We start from the raw sequence: 26,077 nt of genomic DNA, 5'->3' as shown, positions 1-26,077 counted from the left end.
GGAGGGAGCTTCACTCTGTGTGACCCCGGGAGTGTGTGATGGGACAGTGTGGAGGGAGATTCACTCTGTGTCTGACCCTGGGAGTGTGTGATCGGACAGTGTGGAGGGAGCTTCACTCTGTGTCTGACCCCGGGAGTGTGTGATGGGACAGTGTAGAGGGAGGGTCACTCTATGTCTGATCCCGGGAGTGTGTGATGGGACGGTGTGGAGGGAGCTTCACTCTGTGTCTGACCCTGGGAGTATGTGCTGTTCAAAACAAGAAATCTGTAATAAAACGCGAATATTTTATTTAACACCAGAAGAGGCTGAAGGTCCCAAAGTTTGGAGCAGAGGGAGAAACGAGGATCCAGGGAAGTGGTGGGCAGCTGCCATCAGAGATCTCAGTGGTCAGCAGTGGATTCTCATTCCAGTTTCTCTGTCCTCGTTGTAGTTACCGGGGGCGATCCCAATAATGGGAAAGTCCATGACAGTGGCACAATGACTCAACATCCTGACCACATCACTGAGGGTGAAGGGGAGTGCAGATAGTGGAGGCAGTACAAGTCCAGTGGATTCCTCAGATGTCCAGGTCATCATCAGGATCTTCCTCGTCAAAATCGTCGCTGGCATCGGGCTGGTAGTGAATCTTTGCCTTGCTATCTCCTTGTAAGAGGGCAGCCTTCCTGCTCCGGCAGAGAGCGATTGGGAGAAGTGGGGCGGGGGGGAAGAGAGACACACACAGAGGGACAGAGAGAGAGATGCAGAGGGACAGGGGAGAGAGTGATGGATAGAGACAATGGGAGGGGAAGGGACATATAGAGATAGCAAGACACACACAGAGGGACAGGGAGAGTGATGGATAGTGACAGAGGGAGGGGAAGGGACAGATGGAGACAGAGACACACACAGAGGGACAGGGAGAGTGATGGATAGTGACAGAGGGAGGGGAAGGGACAGATGGAGACAGAGACACACACAGAGGGACAGGGAGAGTGATGGATAGTGACAGAGGGAGGGGAAGGGACAGATGGAGACAGAGAGACACACACAGAGGGACAGAGAGTGAGATGCAGAGGGACAGGGAGAGTGATGGATAGAGACAATGGGAGAGGGGGGAGGGGGTGAGAGAGACACACAAAGGAAGAGAGAGAGAGAGAGATGCAGAGGGACAGGGGAGAGAGTGATGGATAGTGACAGAGGGAGGGGAGAGAGACAGACAGTCAGTCAGTCAGTCAGTTCTGGGCAATGCACACTTTCTGGGCTCATCCCCTCCCTCACCCCCTTGCCACCCCCACTGCCATCCGTTTTCCCTCCCTCAAGTGACCACCAGTTCAGACAGAGCTGCATTGAGCAACAGGTTGGGAGGGAAGGGAAGGACCAGGGGTGGAGAAGGGGAGACCAGGTTTATTTTGATGGAGAGACACGACACCTGCCCCTGCCTCCCCGGACACATACCTGGCAGGAGAGAGGTGGTAGGGCAGTGGGACAGATGACCTTGCTTGCTGCTCCTCTGCTGTCAGCCGCAGGTTGAAGGTCAGGTCTGCGGTGGGGTCCACCTAACGGGCAGAGAGAATCACAGAACAGGGACATGTGGGGTGTGGCAAGACAGTGTGGGACACAGATGGGAGGGAGGCACCAAGAAGCTGTGGAATGGGGGGGGGATGAGTGGGTAGGGGGCGGGTCACAGAGGAGGATGGGATGGGGGTCACAAGGGAGGACGGGGTGGGGGGTCACAGAGCAGGATGGGATGGGGGTCACAGGGGAGGACAGGGTGGGGGGTCACAGGGGAGGACAGGGTGGGGGGTCACAGGGGAGGACAGGGTGGGAGTGGGTCACAGGGGAGGACGGGGTGGGGGGGTCACAGGGGAGGACAGGGTGGGGGGTCACAGGGGAGGACGGGGTGGGGGGTCACAGAGCAGGATGGGATGGGGGTCACAGGGGAGGACAGGGTGGGGGGTCACAGGGGAGGACGGGGTGGGAGTGGGTCACAGGGGAGGACGGGGTGGGGGGGTCACAGGGGAGGACGGGGTGGGGGGGTCACAGGGGAGGACAGGGTGGGGGGTCACAGGGGAGGACAGGGTGGGAGTGGGTCACAGGGGAGGACGGGGTGGGAGTGGGTCACAAGGGAGGATGGGGTGGGGGGTCACAGGGGAGGACGGGGTGGAAGTGGGTCACAGGGGAGGACGGGGTGGAAGTGGGCCACAGGGGAGGATGGGGTGGGGGGGTCACAGGGGAGGACGGGGTGGAAGTGGGTCACAGGGGAGGACAGGGTGGGGGGGTCACAGGGGAGGACGGGGTGGGGGGTCACAGAGGAGGATGGGGTGGGGGGGGTCACAGGGGAGGACGGGGTGGGGGGTCACAGGGGAGGACGGGGTGGGAGTGGGTCACAGGGGAGGACAGGGTGGGGGGTCACAGGGGAGGACAGGGTGGGGGGTCACAGGGGAGGACGGGGTGGGAGTGGGTCACAGGGGAGGACGGGGTGGGAGTGGGTCACAAGGGAGGACGGGGTGGGGGGTCACAGGGGAGGACGGGGTGGGGGGTCACAGAGGAGGATGGGGTGGGGGGGTCACAGAGGAGGATGGGGTGGGGGGGTCACAGGGGAGGACGGGGTGGAAGTGGGTCACAGGGGAGGACAGGGTGGGGGGGTCACAGGGGAGGACAGGGTGGAAGTGGGTCACAGGGGAGGACAGGGTGGGGGGGTCACAGGGGAGGACAGGGTGGGGGGTCACAGGGGAGGACGGGGTGGGGGGTCACAGAGGAGGATGGGGTGGGGGGGTCACAGGGGAGGACGGGGTGGGGGGTCACAGGGGAGGACGGGGTGGGAGTGGGTCACGGGGAGGACAGGGTGGGGGGTCACAGGGGAGGACGGGGTGGGAGTGGGTCACAGGGGAGGACGGGGTGGGAGTGGGTCACAAGGGAGGACGGGGTGGGGGGTCACAGGGGAGGACGGGGTGGGGGGTCACAGAGGAGGACGGGGTGGGGGGTCACAGGGGAGGACGGGGTGGAAGTGGGTCACAGGGGAGGACAGGGTGGGGGGGTCACAGGGGAGGACGGGGTGGAAGTGGGTCACAGGGGAGGACAGGGTGGGGGGGTCACAGGGGAGGACAGGGTGGGGGGTCACAGGGGAGGACAGGGTGGGGGGTCACAGAGGAGGATGGGGTGGGGGGTCACAGAGGAGGATGGGGTGGGGGGGTCACAGGGGAGGACAGGGTGGGGGGTCACAGGGGAGGACAGGGTGGGAGTGGGTCACAGGGGAGGACAGGGTGGGGGGTCACAGAGGAGGATGGGGTGGGGGGGTCACAGGGGAGGACGGGATGGGGGGGTCACAAAGGAGGACGGGGTGGGAGGGGTCACAGGGGAGGACGGGGTGGGGGGTGCGAAGCCAAACCAAGCTATCGGATGATTGATGCTAATGAGAGAGGTAAGAGAGACAATGGAGAAACATTTAAAATGCCAATAAGAGAGGAGAGAGGAATTAACGGAAAAGAAACACAATTTAGAATATTGACAGACCGGTTACTTTGAAGCTGAACTGTTTGAAGTTTGATGTTTGATGGACAGGTGATACCCCAGCAGGGGGATAAAAAGAGCAGGTTCGCTAAGGCACAGCACACCACGAGACCACGAGATAACAAGACCCTGGAAAGAGCAGTGTGCCCCCACAAGTGGTGGGAGTTTGGAGGTCCGGTTCGTGGGAACCGACCATAGGCTCACAGGGTGTAAAGGTACGATTGGCGGGAACCTGGTGTGTGTGTCCGCCCTTGCCTGGGTGCCCGGTTCACCGCGGAAGAACGGTCGTATCCGGAACGGAGGGGTCACAGTCGGTGACCACAGCAGGATAGAAGACATCAAAAAGGGTCTGCCCGAAAGCTAACTGTGGAGACATCAAGGGTCTGCCTGAACCAAATTGCATCCCGCCCCCTCTCTCTCTCCCTCTCCAACGGTACGACAACAGCGATTACTGTGAACTGTACTAAGCTGAACTGAACTCTGCGTCACTTAAGACTGATCATTTTACTCCTAGACTGCGATAGAGCTTGGTTGATTCCTATTACCCTAGTTCTGTGTACATGTGTGCATTATCATTGCTAACCTGTTACATTTATATCCTTACGACTAGAGCACTGTATTATTTGTTTCTTTAATAAAACTTTATTAGTTCTCAGTAATCCAGACTCCAACGAGTGTTCCATTTCTGCTGGTTTGGCAATCCAGTTACGGGGTACGTAACAGGGGTCACAGAGGGGAAGGGGGTGGGGGGGTCACAGAGAAGGACAGGGTGGGGGGGTCACAGAGGAGAACGGGGTGGGGGGTCACAGAGGAGAACAGGGTGAAGGGAGGATTGGAGAGTGAGGAAGACTGGTTGAAGGGAGGATTGGAAAGTGAGGAAGACTGGGTGAAGGGAGGATTGGAGAGTGAGGACGAAGGGGAAGGTGCCAGTGAGGAATTACAGGGACGGGGTGTTGCTGACTCTGAGGGTGTGAGGGAGAGACAGTGCAGATGGGAGCTCGGACATCAGGACACAGCACTCTCCCTGCCGGATTGGGTGGAGGGGTCGGGAGCCCCGGTACCTTTACCGATGTCTCTGTTGGCGCCTCGTCCGGGAATGGGACCACCGCCGTCCTGAGTCTGAGATCGTCCTCCACAGTGAAACACTCCACCTGCGGCGGAGGGCAGAAAGGGGTTATCCTGCACTCGCTGCCTCCTTACCTCAACTACCCCACCTTCTAACTCAACTCCTCCATCACATCCACCTACCAACCTCGTGCAGGACACCCTGAAGGTTAACCACCAGGTTGGATCAGCGGTGAGGAAAGCGAATGCTATGTTGGCATTCATTTCAAGAGGAATAGTGTATAAGAGTAAGGAGGTGTTGATGAGGATCTGTGGGGCACTGGTGAGACCTCAGCTGGAATACTGTGTGCAGTTTTGGGCCCCCTATCTTAGAAGGGATGTTCTGATGTTCGAGAGGGTCCAGAGAAGATTTACCAGGATGATTCCTGGAATGCAGCGGCTAACATATGAGGAGCGTTTGTCAGCTCTTGGACTGTATTCATTAGAGTATGGAAGAATGAGAGGGGATCTCATAGAAACATTTACAATGTTGAAAGGGTTGGACAGAGTAGATGTGGAAAGGCTGTTTCCCTTGGTGGGTGAGTCCAGGACAAGAGGCCACAGTCTTAGAATTAGAGGGTACCCATTTAAAACGGAGATGAGGAGAAATGTTTTTAGCCAGAGTGTCGTGGATTTAGGGAATTCATTGTCACATACAGCTGTGGATGCCCGATCATTGAGGGTGTTTAAGGAGGAGATTAATAGGTATCTAATTAGTCAGGGTATCAAGCAATATGGGGAAAAAGCCAGAAACTGGAACTAGATGGGAGAATAGTTTAGCTTAAGGTGGAGTGATGGAGCAGACTCGATGGGCTGAATGGACTACTTCTGCTGCTTTGTCTTGTGATCTTGTGAAACCCCAACCCACATCATCTCCCACTCCCTCTCAACACACCCATCACCCTCCCAATACACCCCTCACCCCTCCCACTACAATCCTCACCCCCTTCCTCCCCACTAAACCCCTCACCACTCCCACTATAACCCTCACCCCTCCCACTATAATGCTCACCTCTCCCTCCCCACTATGCCCCTCAACCCCTCCCTCCCTCTACAACCGTCATCACCTCCCTCGCCTCCACACCTCATCCCCTCCCCCCTCCCGCTATACCCTCTACCGCTCCCACTATAACCTCGTCCTCCCACTCCCAGTAAACGCCTAACCTCTGCCAAGGGTTCGAGTGGCAGAGGGGGAGAGGGGAAGGGTTCGAGTGGGAGGAGAGGGAGAGGGGAAGGGTTTGAGTGGGAGGAGAGGGAGAGGGGAAGGGTTCGAGTGGAAGGAGAGGGAGTGGGGAAGGGTTCGAGTGGGAGGAGGGAGAGGGGAAGGGTTCGAGTGGGAGGAGAGGGAGAGGGGAAGGGTTTGAGTGGGAGGAGAGGGAGAGGGGAAGGGTTCGAGTGGGAGGAGGGAGAGGGGAAGGGTTCGAGTGGGAGGAAAGTGAGAGGGGAAGGGTTCGAGTGGGAGGAGAGGGAGAGGGGAAGAGTTCAAATGGGAGGAGAGGGAGAGGGGAAGGGTTTGTGTGGGCGGTGGGGAAGGGTTCGAGTGGGAGGAGAGGGAGAGGGCAAGGGTTCGAGTGGGAGGAGAGGGAGAGGGGAAGGGTTTGTGTGGGTGGTGGGGAATGGTTCGAGTGGGAGGAGGGAGAGGGGATGGGTTTGAGTGGGAGGAGGGAGAGGGGAAGGGTTCAAGTGGGAGTGAGGAAGGGAACGAGTGGGAGGAGGGAGAGGGGAAGGGTTCGAGTGGGAGTGAGGAAGGGATCGAGTGGGAGGAGGGAGAGGGGATGGGTTTGAGTGGGAGGAGGGAGAGGGGAAGGATTCGAGTGGGAGGAGAGGGAGAGGGGAAGGGTTCGAGTGGGAGGAGGGAGAGGGGAAGGGTTCGAGTGGGAGGAGGGAGAGGGGAAGGGTTCGAGTGGAAGGGATCAAGTGGGAGGAGGGAGAAGGGAAGGGTTCGAGTGGGAGTGAGGAAGGGTTCGAGTGGGAGGAGGGAGAGGGGAAGGGTTCGAGTGGGAGGAGGAAGAGGGGAAGGGTTCGAGTGGGAGTGAGGAAGGGATCGAGTGGGAGGAGGGAGAGAGGAAGGGTTCGAGTGGGAGGAGAGGGAGTGGGGAAGGGCTTGTGTGGGTGGAGAGAGGGAGGGAGGAAGGGTTCGAGTGGGAGAGGGGAAGGGTTTGAGTGGGAGGAGAGGGAGAGGGGAAGGGTTCGAATGGGAGGACAGGAAGGGTTCGAGTGGAAGGAGGGAGAAGGGATGGGTTCGAGTGGGAGGAGGGAGAGGGGAAGGGTTCGAGTGGGAGGAGAGGGAGGGGAAAGGGTTTGTGTGGGTGGAGAGAGGGAGTGAGGAAGGGATCGAGTGGGAGGAGAGGGAGAGGGGAAGGGTTTGTGTGGGCGGTGGGGAAGGGTTGGAGTGGGAGGAGGGAGAGGGGAAGGGTTCGAGTGGGAGGAAGGAGAGGGGAAGGGTTTGAGTGGGAGGAGGAAGAGGGGAAGGGTTCGAGTGGGAGGAGGGAGGGGGAAGGGTTCGAGTGGGAGTGAGGAAGGGATCGAGTGGGAGGAGGGAGAGAGGAAGGGTTCGAGTGGGAGGAGAGGGAGAGGGGAAGGGTTTGTGTGGGTGGAGAGAGGGAGTGAGGAAGGGATCGACTGGGAGGAGAGGGAGAGGGGAAGGGTTTGTGTGGGCGGTGGGGAAGGGTTCAAGTGGGAGGAGGGAGAGGGGAAGGGTTCGAGTGGAAGGAGGGAGAGGGGATGGGTTTGAGTGGGAGGAGGGAGAGGGGAAGGGTTCGAGTGGGAGGAGAGGGAGAGGGGAAGGGTTCGAGTGGGAGGAGAGGGAGAGGGGAAGGGTTCGAGTGGGAGGAGGGAGAGGGGAAGGGTTCGAGTGGGAGGAGGGAGAAGGGAAGGGTTCGAGTGGGAGGAGGGAGAAGGGAAGGGTTCAAGTGGGAGTGAGGAAGGGTTCGAGTGGGAGGAGGAAGAGGGGAAGGGTACGAATGGGAGGAGGGAAAGCGTTCGAGTGGGATCGAGGAAGGGATCGAGTGGGAGGAGGGAGAGAGGAAGGGTTCGAGTGGGAGGAGAGGGAGAGGGGAAGGGTTTGTGTGGGTGGAGAGAGGGAGGGAGGAAGGGTTCGAGTGGGAGAGGGGAAGGGTTTGAGTGGGAGGAGAGGGAGAGGAGAAGGGTTCGAGTGGGAGGACAGGAAGGGTTCGAGTGGAAGGAGGGAGAAGGGATGGGTTCGAGTGGGAGGAGGGAGAGGGGAAGGGTTCGAGTGGAAGGAGGGAGAAGGGATGGGTTCGAGCGGGAGGAGGGAGAGGGGAAGGGTTCGAGTGGGAGGAGAGGGAGAGGGGAAGGGTTTGTGTGGGTGGAAGGGAGTGAGGAAGGGATCGAATGGGAGGAGAGGGAGAGGGGAAGGGTTTGTGTGGGCGGTGGGGAAGGGTTGGAGTGGGAGGATGGAGAGGGGAAGGGTTTGAGTGGGAGGAGGGAGAGGGGAAGGGTTCGAGTGGGAGTGAGGAAGGGATCGAGTGGGAGGAGGGAGAGAGGAAGGGTTCAAGTGGGAGGAGAGGGAGAGGGGAAGGGTTTGAGTGGGAGGAGGGAGAGGCGAAGGGTTCGAGTGGGAGTGAGGAAGGGAACAAGTGGGAGGAGGGAGAGGGGAAGGGTTCGAGTGGGAGGAGAGGGAGAGGGGAAGGGTTTGTGTGGGCGGTGGGGAAGGGTTCAAGTGGGAGGAGGGAGAGGGGAAGGGTTCGAGTGGAAGGAGGGAGAAGGGATGGGTTCGAGCGGGAGGAGGGAGAGGGGAAGGGTTCGAGTGGGAGGAGAGGGAGGGGGAAGGGTTTGTGTGGGTGGAGAGGAAGGGTTGGAGTGGGAGGAGGGAGAGGGGAAGGGTTCGAGTGGTAGGAAGGAGAGGGGAAGGGTTCGAGTTGGAGGAGGGAGAGGGGAAGGGTTCTAGTGGGAGTGAGGAAGGGATCGAGTGGGAGGAGGGAGAGAGGAAGGGTTCGAGTGGGAGGAGAGGGAGAGGGGAAGGGTTTGTGTGGGCGGAGAGAGGGAGGGAGGAAGGGTTCGAGTGGGAGAGGGGAAGGGTTCGAGTGGGAGGAGGGAGAGGGGATGGGTTCGAGTGGGAGGAGGGAGAAGGGAAGGGTTTGAGTGGGAGTGAGGAAGGGAACGAGTGGGAGGAGGGAGAGGGGAAGGGTTCGAGTGGGAGGAGAGGGAGAGGGGAAGGGTTTGAGTGGGAGGAGAGGAAGAGGGGAAGGGTTTGAGTGGGAGAGGGGAAGGGTTCGAGTGGGAGAGGGCAAGGGTTCGAGTGGGAGTGAGGAAGGGTTCGAGTGGGAGGAGAGGGAGAGGGGAAGGGTTCTAGTGGGAGGAGAGGGAAAGGGTTTGAGTGGGAGAGGGGAAGGGTTCGAGTGGGAGGAGAGGGAGAGGGGAAGGGTTTGAGTGGGAGAGGGGAAGAGTTCGAGTGGGAGGAGAGGGAGAGGGGAAGGGTTTGAGTGGGAGAGGGGAAGAGTTCGAGTGGGAGGAGAGGGAGAGGGGAAGGGTTCGAGTGGGAGGAGAGGGAGAGGGGAAGAGTTCGAGTGGGAGGAGAGGGAGAGGGGAAGGGTTCGAGTGAGAGGAGGGAGAGGGGAAGGGTTCCAGTGGGAGGAGAGGAAGAGTTCGAGTGGGAGGAGAGGGAGAGGGAAAGGGCTCGAGTGGGAGAGGGGAAGAGTTCGAGTGGGAGGAGGGAGAGGGGAAGGGTTTGAGTGGGAGAGGGGAAGGGTTCGAGTGGGTGGAGAGGGAGAGGGGAAGGGTTCGAGTGGGAGGAGAGGGAGAGGGGAAGGGTTCGAGTGGGAGCAGGGAGAGGGGAAGGGTTTGAGTGGGAGAGGGGAAGGGTTCGAGTGGGAGGAGAGGGAGAGGGGAAGGGTTCGAGTGGGAGGAGGGAGAGGGGAAGGGGTCTAGTGGGAGTGAGGAAGGGATCGAGTGGGAGGAGGGAGAGAGGAAGGGTTCGAGTGGGAGGAGAGGGAGAGGGGAAGGGTTTGTGTGGGCGGAGAGAGGGAGGGAGGAAGGGTTCGAGTGGGAGAGGGGAAGGGTTCGAGTGGGAGGAGGGAGAGGGGATGGGTTCGAGTGGGAGGAGGGAGAAGGGAAGGGTTTGAGTGGGAGTGAGGAAGGGAACGAGTGGGAGGAGGGAGAGGGGAAGGGTTCGAGTGGGAGGAGAGGGAGAGGGGAAGGGTTTGAGTGGGAGGAGGGAGAGGGGAAGGGTTCGAGTGGGAGTGAGGAAGGGAACGAGTGGGAGGAGGGAGAGGGGAAGGGTTCGAGTGGGAGGAGAGGGAGAGGGGAAGGGTTTGTGTGGGTGGAGAGAGGGAGTGAGGAAGGGATCGACTGGGAGGAGAGGGAGAGGGGAAGGGTTTGTGTGGGCGGTGGGGAAGGGTTCAAGTGGGAGGAGGGAGAGGGGAAGGGTTTGAGTGGAAGGAGGGAGAAGGGATGGGTTCGAGTGGGAGGAGGGAGAGGGGAAGGGTTCTAGTGGGAGTGAGGAAGGGATTGAGTGGGAGGAGGAAGAGAGGAAGTGTTCGAGTGGGAGGAGAGGGAGAGGGGAAGGGTTTGTGTGGGCGGAGAGAGGGAGGGAGGAAGGGTTCGAGTGGGAGAGAGGAAGGGTTCGAGTGGGAGGAGAGGGAGAGGGGAAGGGTTTGTGTGGGCGGTGGGGAAGGGTTGGAGTGGGAGGAGGGAGAGGGGAAGAGTTCGAGTGGAAGGAGGGAGAAGGGATGGGTTCGAGTGTGAGGAAGGAGAGGGGAAGGGTTCGAGTGGGAGGAGAGGGAGAGGGAAAGGGTTCGAGTGGGAAGAGAGGGAGAGGGGCAGGGTTTGTGTGGGTGGAGAGAGGGTGGGAGTAAGGGTTCGAGTGGGAGGGGGAAGGGTTCGAGTGGGAGGAGGGAGAGGGGAAGAGTTCGAGTGGGAGGAGAGGGAGAGGGGAAGGGTTTGAGTGGGAGGAGGGAAGGGTTCGAGTGGGAGGAGAGGGAGAGGGGAAGGGTTTGAGTGGGAGAGGGGAAGGGTTTGAGTGGGAGGAGAGGGAGAGGGGAAAGGTTCCAGTGGGAGTGAGGAAGAGTTCGAGTGGGAGGAGGGAGAGGGGAAGGGTTCCAGTGGAAGTGAGGAAGAGTTCGAGTGGGAGGAGAGGAAGAGGGGAAGGGTTTGAGTGGGAGAGGGGAAGGGTTCGAGTGGAAGAGGGGAAGGGTTCGAGTGGGAGTGAGGAAGGGTTCGAGTGGGTGGAGAGGGAGAGGGGGAAGGGTTCGAGTGGGAGGAGAGGAAGAGGGGAAGGGTTTGAGTGGGAGAGGGGAAGGGTTCGAGTGGGAGAGGGCAAGGGTTCGAGTGGGAGTGAGGAAGGGTTCGAGTGGGAGGAGAGGGAGAGGGGAAGGGTTCTAGTGGGAGGAGAGGGAGAGGGGAAGGGTTTGAGTGGGAGAGGGGAAGGGTTCGAGTGGGAGGAGAGGGAGAGGGGAAGGGTTTGAGTGGGAGAGGGGAAGAGTTCGAGTGGGAGGAGAGGGAGAGGGGAAGGGTTTGAGTGGGAGAGGGGAAGAGTTCGAGTGGGAGGAGAGGGAGAGGGGAAGGGTTCGAGTGGGAGGAGAGGGAGAGGGGAAGAGTTCGAGTGGGAGGAGAGGGAGAGGGGAAGGGTTCGAGTGGGAGGAGGGAGAGGGGAAGGGTTCCAGTGGGAGGAGAGGAAGAGTTCGAGTGGGAGGAGAGGGAGAGGGAAAGGGCTCGAGTGGGAGAGGGGAAGAGTTCGAGTGGGAGGAGGGAGAGGGGAAGGGTTTGAGTGGGAGAGGGGAAGGGTTCGAGTGGGAGGAGAGGGAGAGGGGAAGGGTTCGAGTGGGAGGAGAGGGAGAGGGGAAGGGTTCGAGTGGGAGCAGGGAGAGGGGAAGGGTTTGAGTGGGAGAGGGGAAGGGTTCGAGTGGGAGGAGAGGGAGAGGGGAAGGGTTCGAGTGGGAGGAGGGAGAGGGGAAGGGTTCTAGTGGGAGTGAGGAAGGGATCGAGTGGGAGGAGGGAGAGAGGAAGGGTTCGAGTGGGAGGAGAGGGAGAGGGGAAGGGTTTGTGTGGGCGGAGAGAGGGAGGGAGGAAGGGTTCGAGTGGGAGAGGGGAAGGGTTCGAGTGGGAGGAGGGAGAGGGGATGGGTTCGAGTGGGAGGAGGGAGAAGGGAAGGGTTTGAGTGGGAGTGAGGAAGGGAACGAGTGGGAGGAGGGAGAGGGGAAGGGTTCGAGTGGGAGGAGAGGGAGAGGGGAAGGGTTTGAGTGGGAGGAGGGAGAGGGGAAGGGTTCAAGTGGGAGTGACGAAGGGAACGAGTGGGAGGAGGGAGAGGGGAAGGGTTCGAGTGGGAGGAGAGGGAGAGGGGAAGGGTTTGTGTGGGTGGAGAGAGGGAGTGAGGAAGGGATCGACTGGGAGGAGAGGGAGAGGGGAAGGGTTTGTGTGGGCGGTGGGGAAGGGTTCAAGTGGGAGGAGGGAGAGGGGAAGGGTTTGAGTGGAAGGAGGGAGAAGGGATGGGTTCGAGTGGGTGGAGGGAGAGGGGAAGGGTTCGAGTGGTAGGAAGGAGAGGGGAAGGGTTCGAGTGGGTGGAGGGAGAGGGGAAGGGTTCTAGTGGGAGTGAGGAAGGGATCGAGTGGGAGGAGGAAGAGAGGAAGTGTTCGAGTGGGAGGAGAGGGAGAGGGGAAGGGTTTGTGTGGGCGGAGAGAGGGAGGGAGGAAGGGTTCGAGTGGGAGAGAGGAAGGGTTCGAGTGGGAGGAGAGGGAGAGGGGAAGGGTTTGTGTGGGCGGTGGGGAAGGGTTGGAGTGGGAGGAGGGAGAGGGGAAGGGTTCGAGTGGAAGGAGGGAGAAGGGATGGGTTCGAGTGTGAGGAAGGAGAGGGGAAGGGTTTGAGTGGGAGGAGGGAGAGGGGAAGGGTTCGAGTGGGAGGAGAGGGAGAGGGAAAGGGTTCGAGTGGGAAGAGAGGGAGAGGGGCAGGGTTTGTGTGGGTGGAGAGAGGGTGGGAGTAAGGGTTCGAGTGGGAGGGGGAAGGGTTCGAGTGGGAGGAGGGAGAGGGGAAGGGTTCGAGTGGGAGGAGAGGGAGAGGGGAAGGGTTTGAGTGGGAGGAGGGAAGGGTTCGAGTGGGAGGAGAGGGAGAGGGGAAGGGTTTGAGTGGGAGAGGGGAAGGGTTTGAGTGGGAGGAGAGGGAGGGGGAAAGGTTCCAGTGGGAGTGAGGAAGAGTTCGAGTGGGAGGAGGGAGAGGGGAAGGGAGTGGAAGGGGAAGAGTTCGAGTGGGAGGAGAGGAAGAGGGGAAGGGTTTGAGTGGGAGAGGGGAAGGGTTCGAGTGGAAGAGGGGAAGGGTTCGAGTGGGAGTGAGGAAGGGTTCGAGTGGGTGGAGAGGGAGAGGGGAAGGGTTCGAGTGGGAGGAGAGGAAGAGGGGAAGGGTTTGAGTGGGAGAGGGGAAGGGTTCGAGTGGGAGAGGGCAAGGGTTCGAGTGGGAGTGAGGAAGGGTTCGAGTGGGAGGAGGGAGAGGGGAAGGGTTCCAGTGGAAGTGAGGAAGAGTTCGAGTGGGAGGAGAGGAAGAGGGGAAGGGTTTGAGTGGGAGAGGGGAAGGGTTCGAGTGGAAGAGGGGAAGGGTTCGAGTGGAAGTGAGGAAGGGTTCGAGTGGGTGGAGAGGGAGAGGGGAAGGGTTCGAGTGGGAGGAGAGGAAGAGGGGAAGGGTTTGAGTGGGAGAGGGGAAGGGTTCGAGTGGGAGAGGGTAAGGGTTCGAGTGGGAGTGAGGAAGGGTTCGAGTGGGAGGAGAGGGAGAGGGGAAGGGTTCTAGTGGGTGGAGGGAGAGGGGGGCGGTGGGCGAGTGTGAGGAAGGAGAGGGGAAGGGTTTGAGTGGGAGGAGGGAGAGGGGAAGGGTTCGAGTGGGAGGAGAGGGAGAGGGAAAGGGTTCGAGTGGGAAGAGAGGGAGAGGGGCAGGGTTTGTGTGGGTGGAGAGAGGGTGGGAGTAAGGGTTCGAGTGGGAGGGGGAGGGTTCGAGTGGGAGGAGGGAGAGGGTTCGAGTGGGAGGAGAGGGAGAGGGGAAGGGTTTGAGTGGGAGGAGGGAAGGGTTCGAGTGGAAGTGGGAGAGGGGAAGGAGGAGAGGGAGGGAAAGGTTCAGTGGGAGTGAGGAAGAGTGGGAGGAGGGAGAGGGGAAGGGGGAGTTCGAGTGGGAGGAGAGGAAGAGGGGAAGGGTTTGAGTGGGAGAGGGGAAGGGTTCGAGTGGAAGAGGGGAAGGGTTCGAGTGGAAGTGAGGAAGGGTTCGAGTGGGTGGAGAGGGAGAGGGGAAGGGTTCGAGTGGGAGGAGAGGAAGAGGGGAAGGGTTTGAGTGGGAGAGGGGAAGGGTTCGAGTGGGAGAGGGCAAGGGTTCGAGTGGGAGTGAGGAAGGGTTCGAGTGGGAGGAGGGAGAGGGGAAGGGTTCCAGTGGAAGTGAGGAAGAGTTCGAGTGGGAGGAGAGGAAGAGGGGAAGGGTTTGAGTGGGAGAGGGGAAGGGTTCGAGTGGAAGAGGGGAAGGGTTCGAGTGGAAGTGAGGAAGGGTTCGAGTGGGTGGAGAGGGAGAGGGGAAGGGTTCGAGTGGGAGGAGAGGAAGAGGGGAAGGGTTTGAGTGGGAGAGGGGAAGGGTTCGAGTGGGAGAGGGTAAGGGTTCGAGTGGGAGTGAGGAAGGGTTCGAGTGGGAGGAGAGGGAGAGGGGAAGGGTTCTAGTGGGAGGAGAGGGAGAGGGGAAGGGTTTGAGTGGGAGAGGGGAAGGGTTCGAGTGGGAGGAGAGGGAGAGGGGAAGGGTTTGAGTGGGAGAGGGGAAGAGTTCGAGTGGGAGGAGAGGGAGAGGGGAAGGGTTTGAGTGGGAGAGGGGAAGAGTTCGAGTGGGAGGAGAGGGAGAGGGGAAGGGTTCGAGTGGGAGGAGAGGGAGAGGGGAAGAGTTCGAGTGGGAGGAGAGGGAGAGGGGAAGGGTTCGAGTGGGAGGAGGGAGAGGGGAAGGGTTCCAGTGGGAGGAGAGGAAGAGTTCGAGTGGGAGGAGAGGGAGAGGGAAAGGGCTCGAGTGGGAGAGGGGAAGAGTTCGAGTGGGAGGAGAGGGAGAGGGGAAAGGTTCCAGTGGGAGTGAGGAAGAGTTCGAGTGGGAGGAGGGAGAGGGGAAGGGTTCCAGTGGAAGTGAGGAAGAGTTCGAGTGGGAGGAGAGGAAGAGGGGAAGGGTTTGAGTGGGAGAGGGGAAGGGTTCGAGTGGAAGAGGGGAAGGGTTCGAGTGGGAGTGAGGAAGGGTTCGAGTGGGTGGAGAGGGAGAGGGGAAGGGTTCGAGTGGGAGGAGAGGAAGAGGGGAAGGGTTTGAGTGGGAGAGGGGAAGGGTTCGAGTGGGAGAGGGCAAGGGTTCGAGTGGGAGTGAGGAAGGGTTCGAGTGGGAGGAGAGGGAGAGGGGAAGGGTTCTAGTGGGAGGAGAGGGAGAGGGGAAGGGTTTGAGTGGGAGAGGGGAAGGGTTCGAGTGGGAGGAGAGGGAGAGGGGAAGGGTTTGAGTGGGAGAGGGGAAGAGTTCGAGTGGGAGGAGAGGGAGAGGGGAAGGGTTTGAGTGGGAGAGGGGAAGAGTTCGAGTGGGAGGAGAGGGAGAGGGGAAGGGTTCGAGTGGGAGGAGAGGGAGAGGGGAAGAGTTCGAGTGGGAGGAGAGGGAGAGGGGAAGGGTTCGAGTGGGAGGAGGGAGAGGGGAAGGGTTCCAGTGGGAGGAGAGGAAGAGTTCGAGTGGTAGGAGAGGGAGAGGGAAAGGGCTCGAGTGGGAGAGGGGAAGAGTTCGAGTGGGAGGAGGGAGAGGGGAAGGGTTTGAGTGGGAGAGGGGAAGGGTTCGAGTGGGAGGAGAGGGAGAGGGGAAGGGTTCGAGTGGGAGGAGAGGGAGAGGGGAAGGGTTCGAGTGGGAGCAGGGAGAGGGGAAGGGTTTGAGTGGGAGAGGGGAAGGGTTCGAGTGGGAGGAGAGGGAGAGGGGAAGGGTTCGAGTGGGAGGAGGGAGAGGGGAAGGGTTCTAGTGGGAGTGAGGATGGGCTCGTGTGGGTGGAGGGAGAGAGGAAGGGTTCGAGTGGGAGGAGAGGGAGAGGGGAAGGGTTTGTGTGGGCGGAGAGAGGGAGGGAGGAAGGGTTCGAGTGGGAGAGGGGAAGGGTTCGAGTGGGAGGAGGGAGAGGGGATGGGTTCGAGTGGGAGGAGGGAGAAGGGAAGGGTTTGAGTGGGAGTGAGGAAGGGAACGAGTGGGAGGAGGGAGAGGGGAAGGGTTCGAGTGGGAGGAGAGGGAGAGGGGAAGGGTTTGAGTGGGAGGAGGGAGAGGTGAAGGGTTCGAGTGGGAGTGAGGAAGGGAACGAGTGGGAGGAGGGAGAGGGGAAGGGTTCGAGTGGGAGGAGAGGGAGAGGGGACGGGTTTGTGTGGGTGGAGAGAGGGAGTGAGGAAGGGATCGACTGGGAGGAGAGGGAGAGGGGAAGGGTTTGTGTGGGCGGTGGGGAAGGGTTCAAGTGGGAGGAGGGAGAGGGGAAGGGTTTGAGTGGAAGGAGGGAGAAGGGATGGGTTCGAGTGGGTGGAGGGAGAGGGGAAGGGTTCGAGTGGTAGGAAGGAGAGGGGAAGGGTTCGAGTGGGTGGAGGGAGAGGGGAAGGGTTCTAGTGGGAGTGAGGAAGGGATCGAGTGGGAGGAGGAAGAGAGGAAGTGTTCGAGTGGGAGGAGAGGGAGAGGGGAAGGGTTTGTGTGGGCGGAGAGAGGGAGGGAGGAAGGGTTCGAGTGGGAGAGAGGAAGGGTTCGAGTGGGAGGAGAGGGAGAGGGGAAGGGTTTGTGTGGGCGGTGGGGAAGGGTTGGAGTGGGAGGAGGGAGAGGGGAAGGGTTCGAGTGGAAGGAGGGAGAAGGGATGGGTTCGAGTGTGAGGAAGGAGAGGGGAAGGGTTTGAGTGGGAGGAGGGAGAGGGGAAGGGTTCGAGTGGGAGGAGAGGGAGGGGAAAGGGTTCGAGTGGGAAGAGAGGGAGAGGGGCAGGGTTTGTGTGGGTGGAGAGAGGGTGGGAGTAAGGGTTCGAGTGGGAGGGGGAAGGGTTCGAGTGGGAGGAGGGAGAGGGGAAGAGTTCGAGTGGGAGGAGAGGGAGAGGGGAAGGGTTTGAGTGGGAGGAGGGAAGGGTTCGAGTGGGAGGAGAGGGAGAGGGGAAGGGTTTGAGTGGGAGAGGGGAAGGGTTTGAGTGGGAGGAGAGGGAGAGGGGAAAGGTTCCAGTGGGAGTGAGGAAGAGTTCGAGTGGGAGGAGGGAGAGGGGAAGGGTTCCAGTGGAAGTGAGGAAGAGTTCGAGTGGGAGGAGAGGAAGAGGGGAAGGGTTTGAGTGGGAGAGGGGAAAGGTTCGAGTGGAAGAGGGGAAGGGTTCGAGTGGGAGTGAGGAAGGGTTCGAGTGGGTGGAGAGGGAGAGGGGAAGGGTTCGAGTGGGAGGAGAGGAAGAGGGGAAGGGTTTGTGTGGGAGAGGGGAAGGGTTCGAGTGGGAGAGGGCAAGGGTTCGAGTGGGAGTGAGGAAGGGTTCGAGTGGGAGGAGGGAGAGGGGAAGGGTTCCAGTGGAAGTGAGGAAGAGTTCGAGTGGGAGGAGAGGAAGAGGGGAAGGGTTTGAGTGGGAGAGGGGAAGGGTTCGAGTGGAAGAGGGGAAGGGTTCGAGTGGAAGTGAGGAAGGGTTCGAGTGGGTGGAGAGGGAGAGGGGAAGGGTTCGAGTGGGAGGAGAGGAAGAGGGGAAGGGTTTGAGTGGGAGAGGGGAAGGGTTCGAGTGGGAGAGGGTAAGGGTTCGAGTGGGAGTGAGGAAGGGTTCGAATGGGAGGAGAGGGAGAGGGGAAGGGTTCTAGTGGGAGGAGAGGGAGAGGGGAAGGGTTTGAGTGGGAGAGGGGAAGGGTTCGAGTGGGAGGAGAGGGAGAGGGGAAGGGTTTGAGTGGGAGAGGGGAAGAGTTCGAGTGGGAGGAGAGGGAGAGGGGAAGGGTTTGAGTGGGAGAGGGGAAGAGTTCGAGTGGGAGGAGAGGGAGAGGGGAAGGGTTCGAGTGGGAGGAGAGGGAGAGGGGAAGAGTTCGAGTGGGAGGAGAGGGAGAGGGGAAGGGTTCGAGTGGGAGGAGGGAGAGGGGAAGGGTTCCAGTGGGAGGAGAGGAAGAGTTCGAGTGGGAGGAGAGGGAGAGGGAAAGGGCTCGAGTGGGAGAGGGGAAGAGTTCGAGTGGGAGGAGGGAGAGGGGAAGGGTTTGAGTGGGAGAGGGGAAGGGTTCGAGTGGGAGGAGAGGGAGAGGGGAAGGGTTCGAGTGGGAGGAGAGGGAGAGGGGAAGGGTTCGAGTGGGAGCAGGGAGAGGGGAAGGGTTTGAGTGGGAGAGGGGAAGGGTTCGAGTGGGAGGAGAGGGAGAGGGGAAGGGTTCGAGTGGGAGGAGAGGGAGAGGGGAAGGGTTCGAGTGGGAGCAGGGAGAGGGGAAGGTTTCTAGTGGGAGGAGAGCAAGAGGGGAAGGGTTCGAGTGGGAGGAGGGAGAGGGGAAGGGTTCTAGTGGGAGGAGAGGAAGAGGGGAAGGGTTTGAGTGGGAGAGGGGAAGGGTTCTAGTGGGAGGAGAGCAAGAGGGGAAGGGTTCGAGTGGGAGAGGGGAAGAGTTCGAGTGGGAGGAGGGAGAGGGGAAGGGTTCGAGTGGGAGAGGGGAAGGGTTCGAGTGGGAGGAGGGAGAGGGGAAGGGTTTGAGTGGGAGAGGGGAAGGGTTCGAGTGGGAGGAGGGAGAGGGGAAGGGTTCGAGTGGGAGGAGGGAGAGGGGAAGGGTTCTAGTGGGAGGAGAGGAAGAGGGGAAGGGTTTGAGTGGGAGAGGGGAAGGGTTCTAGTGGGAGGAGAGCAAGAGGGGAAGGGTTCGAGTGGGAGAGGGGAAGAGTTCGAGTGGGAGGAGGGAGAGGGGAAGGGTTCGAGTGGGAGAGGGGAAGGGTTCGAGTGGGAGGAGGGAGAGGGGAAGGGTTTGAGTGGGAGAGGGGAAGGGTTCGAGTGGGAGGAGGGAGAGGGGAAGGGTTCTAGTGGGAGGAGAGGAAGAGGGGAAGGGTTTGAGTGGGAGAGGGGAAGGGTTCTAGTGGGAGGAGAGCAAGAGGGGAAGGGTTCGAGTGGGAGAGGGGAAGAGTTCGAGTGGGAGGAGGGAGAGGGGAAGGGTTCGAGTGGGAGAGGGGAAGGGTTCGAGTGGAAGGAGGGAGAGGGGAAGGGTTTGAGTGGGAGAGGGGAAGGGTTCGAGTGGGAGGAGGGAGAGGGGAAGGGTTCGAGTGGGAGAGGGGAAGAGTTCGAGTGGGAGGAGGGAGAGGGGAAGGGTTCGAGTGGGAGAGGGGAAGGGTTCGAGTGGGAGGAGGGAGAGGGGAAGGGTTTGAGTGGGAGAGGGGAAGGGTTCGAGTGGGAGCAGGGAGAGGGGAAGGGTTTGAGTGGGAGAGGGGAAGGGTTCGAGTGGGAGCAGGGAGAGGGGAAGGGTTCCAGTGGGAGGAGAGGAAGAGTTCGAGTGGGAGGAGAGGGAGAGGGAAAGGGCTCGAGTGGGAGAGGGGAAGGTTTCTGGTGGGCAGAGGGAGGGATGGAGGAAGGGTTCGAGTGGGAGAAACACTAACCGTTCGGTGGACTTTGCCTGACTTCCTTCTGTGGGAGCAGGTGGCAATGGCGTGTGCTGTAAATTCCTGGCACAAACGGTGACCCTGGGCGATAGGGGTAAGTGATACCACGGCACTCGCCATCTGGGCCACGACGTCCAGTTCCTGGGGCTGGTGAAGGTCAGCGTGGAGCAGGCCCAGCACCCGGCCTATCCCCAGACCTGAGGAGAGAGCAGAGGGAGGCTCTGGGTCCCACTGAATCCCAAGCAGATTGCCCTCCAGCACTCACAACTCTTCACCTGCTGTCCCTCCCCGACCATCCTCTCCTCCCAAAGTGGAACCGATTCTGAGCTTCATGGGCCTGACAAAGGGATCTGTGACCTCTCACAGGAATCTGTAACCTCTGACCTATGTCAATGAGATGACCTACAACCTGAGGGAGTGAGTCAGTGACCTTTGCCTGGAATCTATGACCTGTGACCTACATCAAGAGCTGGTCACTTATGACCTCTGACCTGTAACATAGACCGAGTATCACTAATCTTTGATCAGAATCAGTGACCTTTGACCAGCAATATGCACAATTTCAGTTACCTTTGACAGAAAGCAATGACCTCTGACTTGAGTCAACACTTGATGAACTCCATCAGGAATCAAGTAGCCTCTGATCTGTCTTAAGAGCCAGTGACCTGTGACCCCAGCAGGGGCACAGCTTTCCCTGCCTGTGATGTGAAATGCCTGATCTTTGACCTGGGGCAGGAGGCTCAACATGACCACAGCACTGAAGGGTCTCTGACCAGTGACCTGGGTGTCATGATCCTGCACCCCAGATGATGACTCGATGACCTGTACCCCACCAATCGAGGCTCACTGACCTGCAGAGGCGGCTCTCCGCTGGAATGCGTGTAGGTCCCGGCAGAGGGTCGCGGCCCCTCTTGCCTGCAGGAGTTGGCTGAGGGAATCCAGAACGAGCATCCAGTGCTTTCCTGCCGATCCCAGGTCCATTTCCAGCCAGGACACCAGCTCCGGGCCGGTGAACCGCTCCAGGGGGAAGGCATCACTCTGCTCCCAGTGTAGGGGGTCGCTGAAACCATCCTCAAATCTCAGCCTGAGCAGGGAGGGGCAAGAGTCAGACCGTTCCCAACCTCGCATGAACCCCACCTATCCTCATTCCCAATCGCAGCCGATTCCTCCCACACCCTTCACCAGGAGACAAGCACAGTGGCCAACTCCCACCAGACCTGCCCATCACCATCACAGTCCCAGGATCCACATATCATACTCCTGCCCTCACCCTCACCCCCTGCTCAATCCTCCCATCACCGACTGGCCTGACTCAAACCCTCCCCTCTAGCAGAGCCTGACTTGTAAAGTCGGCAGTTCCGCCCCCACAGACGCCGCTTGAACCAGAGTCCTGGTTTGTTGCTACCCGGTATTGCCCTGATCCTCATGACCAGGCGATACGTACCCCACCAACTCACCTCGCCTTCACGCTGTCATCCAGCCCCTCGCAGAACTCCAACATGGAGAGCTCGAGGGTGGCCACATGGACACACTCCTCCCTGCAAAGAGTGGCAAAACAACACACAATGTCACTGGCCTCTCAACCTCATGCAGGCCCTTCAGCTGATTGGGGACTTCGGACACCAGTCCTTGAGGGATCAGCAGTGGAAAGGGTGAGCAGTTTCAGCTTCCTGGGTGTCAATATCTCTGAGTTTCAGTCCTGGGCCCAACGTATCGATGCAGCCACAAAGAAGGCCAGACAGCAGCCATGTTTCATTAGGAGTTTGAGAAAATCTCCAGCCAATCTCTACAGGTGTACCGTGCAGAGTATTCTGACTGGCTGCATCAGCACTCACGGAGAGGCCTCAGCACAGGATCAGAAAAAGCTGCCTCAGCCAGCTCCATCATGGGCACCAGCTTCCCCAGCATTGAGGACATTTTCAAAAATCAGTAACCACAAGAAGGTGACATCAATTATTAAATACTTTCACCATCCAGGACATACCCTAACACATGGGTTTGGAGTTAGCAACCCCATCCCGTAAAAACCCTGAGCTACCAAAACGCCAACAGAAGCTCCAAAGACCTTTCCCCTGGCAGAAGGATGTTCATAGATGGGCGACACCCCGGGACAACTTGAAAGACTGTCCCAGGACAGAGGACCCTGGGCAGCTGCTGCCAGCAGCCTGTGCTGCAGAAGGTTCGGTGGGCTTTAAAAAAACACTGCATTCTCATTGAACACTGTCATTTGAATGGCACTGTTGCTTAACATGGGCAGCATTGTTTCACACTGGCACTGTTATTTAGCAGACATTTAATTGGCACTGGTATTGCTGTTTAACACAGGCATTTCACTGGCATCACCAACACTGGCACTGTTGTCCATCACTGACACTCACATATAACACCGACATTCATGGTTAAACACTGGCACGGGCGTTTAATGCTGGCACTTCACTGGCATTGCTGGTTAAGGATTTCACTGGCCCCATCTGTTACCACTGGTAACTCACTGGCACTAGCAGTTAACACTGGTATTTCTAGCCCCATTGACAAACTTTTCAGAAGCTCCAAGTAAATTACTCTGCCCTTTCACAATCACAGTTAAGAAATCCTGCTTCTGCCAATTATTTTAATTTCAGCATCTCTACAATTACTTCCATACCAACCTTATCATCCACCCCGCTGACAGAAACACTCCAATTTAATCTTGCCTTAGCCTCTCCCACTTCCAATTACTCCAGCAGTTGCTTCACCTTTAACAACAGCTCTGACATCACCCTTGCAAATCGGCCTGAAAAGCTGAAACATTTCCCATGAAGTGCAAAGCTACAAACTGCACCCAACTTGTCAATCAGGAACGGGTTTATCATCACAAACACCACCCAGCTCCAAATAGTAAACCCTGAGCCCACCCCACCCAGCACCAAATATCACCCCCTGTGCCATATCCCATCCAAGTAAGAAATGCAACAGATATCGAAAGAACTTTGCAAATTCAATGCCCCCATTTCTGATAACCTTCTCCTCTTTGCAGTCTTTTCTCAGTTTAGCCTGGAAGTCAGTTTTACATGTGGTCTGCTCTCCTTGTCTTCCTCTCCAGCCCTTTACCTTTCCTACCCACCTGGCTTCACCCATCACCTTCAGCTACCCTCCTTCCTTTCCGGTCCTGACGAAGGGTCTCAGACCGAACTGTCAGCTGTTCACTCTTTTCCATTGATACTGCCTGACCCGTTGTGTTCCTCCAGCATTTTGTGTGTGTACATTTAATTTTGAAGTTGCCTCTGGATCTAGATCCAGACAGCACAGGCCCTTCAGCCCCCAATGTTGTGCTAACCCTTTAACCAACTCAAAGATCAATCTACCCTTCCTTCCCACATAGCTCTTCATTTTCCTCTCATCTATGTGTCTGCCTATGAGTTACTTAAATATATCTCCCTGTACCACCTCCCCGGCAGCATGTTCCCCATACCCGGCACTCTCTGTGTAATAAACCTACCTCCAACATCCCCTCCATACTTTCATCTAGTTATACTCCCTATATAGCCATTTCCACTCTGGGAAAAGTCCGGCTGTCTACTCGATCTATGCCATTTCTTCTCCACCTCTATCAAGTCACCTCTCATCCTTCTTTGCTTCAAAGAGAAAAACCCTAGCTTGCTTAACCATTCCTCATAGGACCACTCTTTAACCCCAGCAGCATCCTGATAAATCTCCTCTGCACCCTCTCACAGAATCTAGTTCAATGCCTCCAGGGGCAATGCAATGCCAACGTGTAACAGTTCTGCTCTGGGTTGTTTGGTGACCCCCACCCTCCCCCCGGACTCCAACACCGCCACCAGACCTGGAGCTTACCGCAGAGCCGCACTCTTCACCAGACTCTTCAGCAGGCTCCGGCCCTCACACTCCAGGCTGTCTGCAGCAGGAGGTAAGGAGACAAGCAATAATCAGCAGTCAGCCACCACCCTGTGATCCTCACTCTGATCCAATCAGACCCACCTTCCAGCTCACGTCAGGATCACTGACAGTTGTGGGGAAGTTTGATGCTTTGCAGCAGCAGTCCAGTGCAAGGACATAAAAATATACTACAATTCACAATCAGAAACATATAAAATAAGTTAGAGCAAACAGTGAGATGGTGTTCATGGGTTCAATATCCATTCAGAAATCTGACAGCAGAGGGCAAGAAGCTGTTCCTGAATCACTGAGCGTGTGCCTTCAGGCTCCTGTACCTCCTTCCCGGTGGTTACACTGAGAAGAGGACACGCCCTGGGTACACAGAGAACATCTATACAAAACATTGCCATCCATCTCCCTAACAGAACAGGATGCTCTCAGTTCTGTTCTCCTGGAAGAGTGACAGCACGGAACGAGAAGCAGCTTTATTATCAGGGAAAAATTTGTTTTATTATTTATTGGAACAGACCCTTCTTTGAGCCCTCGCGCCACGCCACCCAGCATTTAAAAATCACTCCAGGTTACAGTAGGAAATATACAAAACAAAAACAACAAGCCATGCACAAATAGCAAAGGTCCATGTGAATGTTTTCCCGTCTAACGTAAACTCCATCCCCAGTCAATCTCTTTCCAATATTCTTTCTTGATTTTGAATCCCTCATTTCAGTCTCCCCTCCCTCCAACGTTCCCTGTTCCCAGAGGAGAACACCAGTTTCCTGGACAGAGAGGACTGGAACTGGAATTGGTTTATTATTGTTACTGAGATATGGTGATATGCTTGCCTTGCACACTGTTTGTACGGATTGGTGGGTAGTGTAACGTTTTACAGTGCCAGTTATTGTCATTGAAGCCCAGTTCCCGCCTGCCACCTCCAAGGCCTTTGTGCGCTCTCTCTGTGACCGCGTGCGTTTCCTCTGGGTGCTCCGTTCCCCCCCACAGTCCAAAGAGACTGGTACAGGTGAGGTTCAGATTGACTGGTTTACTCTGCACCGTTAGGATAGGACTATGCAGTCACTCAAAAGCAGAGGTGGAGGAATAGGCTTCATGATCACCTCCTCTTGGTGTTGTCTCAACTCTGCTCACCAGACTGGAATAGTGAGGAGGTCCTGGACAGTGAGTATACACAGCTTGGTAGGAAGTTGAAAAGCAGGACCTCAAGGGTGGTAATCTCAGGATTGCTACCTATGCTATGTGCCAGTGAGGGTAGGAATAGGATGCTCTGGAGGAGGAACAAGTGGCTGAGGAACTGGTGTAGGGGGCAGGGTTTCAGAGTTCAGGATTATTGGGACCTCTTCTGGGGCAGGTGTGACCTGTACAAGAGAGACGGGTTATACTTGAACCACAGGGGGACCAATATCCTTTCAGGGAGGTTTGTTAGTGCTATTGGGGAGGCTTTAAACTAGATTTGCAGGGGGCTGGGAACCAGAGTGCCAGAGCTGACAGTGTGGCTGGGGTGAAAATAAATGATGTTGAAGGTTTAAGCAAATCCGCTGATAGAAAGGTTGTGAGTGGTGGTAAAAATCTTCTGAGGTGTATATATTTCAATGCTAGGAGTATTGCGGGGAAGGCGGATGAGTTGAGGGCGTGGACTGACACGTGGAATTATGATGTTGTAGCAATTAGTGAAACTTGGCTACAGGAGGGGCAGGACTGGCAGCCTAATATTCCAGGGTTCCGATGTTTCAGATGTGATCGAGGCAGAGGAACGAAAGGTGGGGGAGTAGCATTGCTTGTTAGGGAAAATATTACAGCAGTGCTCAGGCAGGACAGATTAGAGGGCTTGTCTACTGAGTCCTTATGGGTGGAGCTGAGAAACAGGAAAGGTATGGCCACATTAGTGGGATTGTATTACAGACCACCCAATAGTCAACAAGACTTGGAAGAGCAAATCTGCAGAGAGATAGCAGGCAACTGCAGGAAACATAAACTTGTGGGTGGTAGGGGATTTTAATTTTCCATACATTGATTGGGACTCCCATACTGTTAGGGGTCTAGATGGTTTAGAGTTTGTAAAATGTGTTCAGGCAAGTTTTCTAAATCAATATATAGAGGGACCAACTAGAGGGGATGCAATATTGGATCTCCTGTTAGGTAACGAATTAGGGCAAGTGACGGAAGTCTGTGTAGGGGAGCACTTTGGTTCCAGTGATCATAACACCATTAGTTTCAATTTGATCATGGACAAGGATAGATCTGGTCCTAGGGTTGAGGTTCTGAACTGGAAGAAGGCCAAATTTGAAGAAATGAGAAAGGATCTAAAAAGTGTGGATTAGGACAGGTTGTACTCTGGCAAAGATGTGATTGGTAGGTGGGAAGCCTTCAAAGGGGAAATTTTGAGAGTGCAGAGTTTGTATGTTCCTGTCAGGATTAAAGGCAAATTGAATAGGAATAAGGAACCTTGGTTCTCAAAGGATATTGGAACTCTGATAAAGAAGAAGAGGGAGTTGCATGACATGTATAGGAAACAGGGGGTAAATCAGGTGCTTGAGGAGTATAAGAAGTGCAAGACAATACTTAAGAAAGAAATCAGGAGGGCTAAAAGAAGACATGAGGTTGCCTTGGCAGTCAAAGTGAAGGATAATCCAAAGAGCTTTTACAAGTATATTAAGAGCAAAAGGATTGTAAGGGATAAAATTGGTCCTCTTGAACATCAGAGTGGTCGGCTTTGTGCGGAACCAAAGGAAATGGGGGAGATCTTAAATAGGTTTTTTGCGTCTGTATTTACTAAGGAAGCTGGCATGAAATCTATGGAATTGAGGGAATCAAGTAGTGAGACCATGGAAACTGTACAGATTAAAAAGGAGGAGGTGCTTGCTGTCTTGAGGAAAATTAAAGTGGATAAATCCCCGGGACCTGACAGAGTGTTCCCTCGGACCTTGAAGGAGACTAGTGTTGAAATTGCGGGGGCCCTGGCAGAAATATTTAAAATGTCGCTGTCTACGGGTGAAGTGCCGGAGGATTGGAGAGTGGCTCATGTTGTTCCGTTGTTTAAAGAAGGATTGAAAAGTAATCCGGGAAATTATAGGCCAGTGAGTTTAACGTCAGTAGTAGGTAAATT

The 26,077-nt window shown here is 57.5% G+C and overlaps 1 protein-coding gene across 2 annotated transcripts in view; it reads right to left on the bottom strand.

Moving 5' to 3' along the window:
- Positions 1–270: 270 nt before the first annotated feature.
- Positions 271–26,077, bottom strand: part of elp5 (elongator acetyltransferase complex subunit 5) — a 56,723-nt gene continuing 30,916 nt past the window's right edge. For both annotated transcript variants that reach the window (XM_063048718.1, XM_063048717.1), the window contains exons 2-8: positions 22,918–22,978; positions 20,541–20,621; positions 19,935–20,167; positions 19,081–19,280; positions 4,551–4,640; positions 1,435–1,535; positions 271–662 (exon numbers count right to left, since the gene is read on the bottom strand). In XM_063048718.1, the coding sequence (XP_062904788.1) occupies positions 557–662; positions 1,435–1,535; positions 4,551–4,640; positions 19,081–19,280; positions 19,935–20,167; positions 20,541–20,584 (774 nt within the window). In that variant the 5' untranslated portion in view covers positions 20,585–20,621; positions 22,918–22,978 and the 3' untranslated portion in view covers positions 271–556. The remainder of the gene's footprint in view (positions 663–1,434; positions 1,536–4,550; positions 4,641–19,080; positions 19,281–19,934; positions 20,168–20,540; positions 20,622–22,917; positions 22,979–26,077) is intronic.

The sequence above is a fragment of the Mobula hypostoma genome, chromosome 5, assembly GCF_963921235.1.
Source record: "Mobula hypostoma chromosome 5, sMobHyp1.1, whole genome shotgun sequence".
In the NCBI taxonomy this organism is placed as follows: Eukaryota; Metazoa; Chordata; class Chondrichthyes; order Myliobatiformes; family Myliobatidae; genus Mobula; species Mobula hypostoma.
This window is presented reverse-complemented; position numbering and strand designations above follow the sequence as displayed.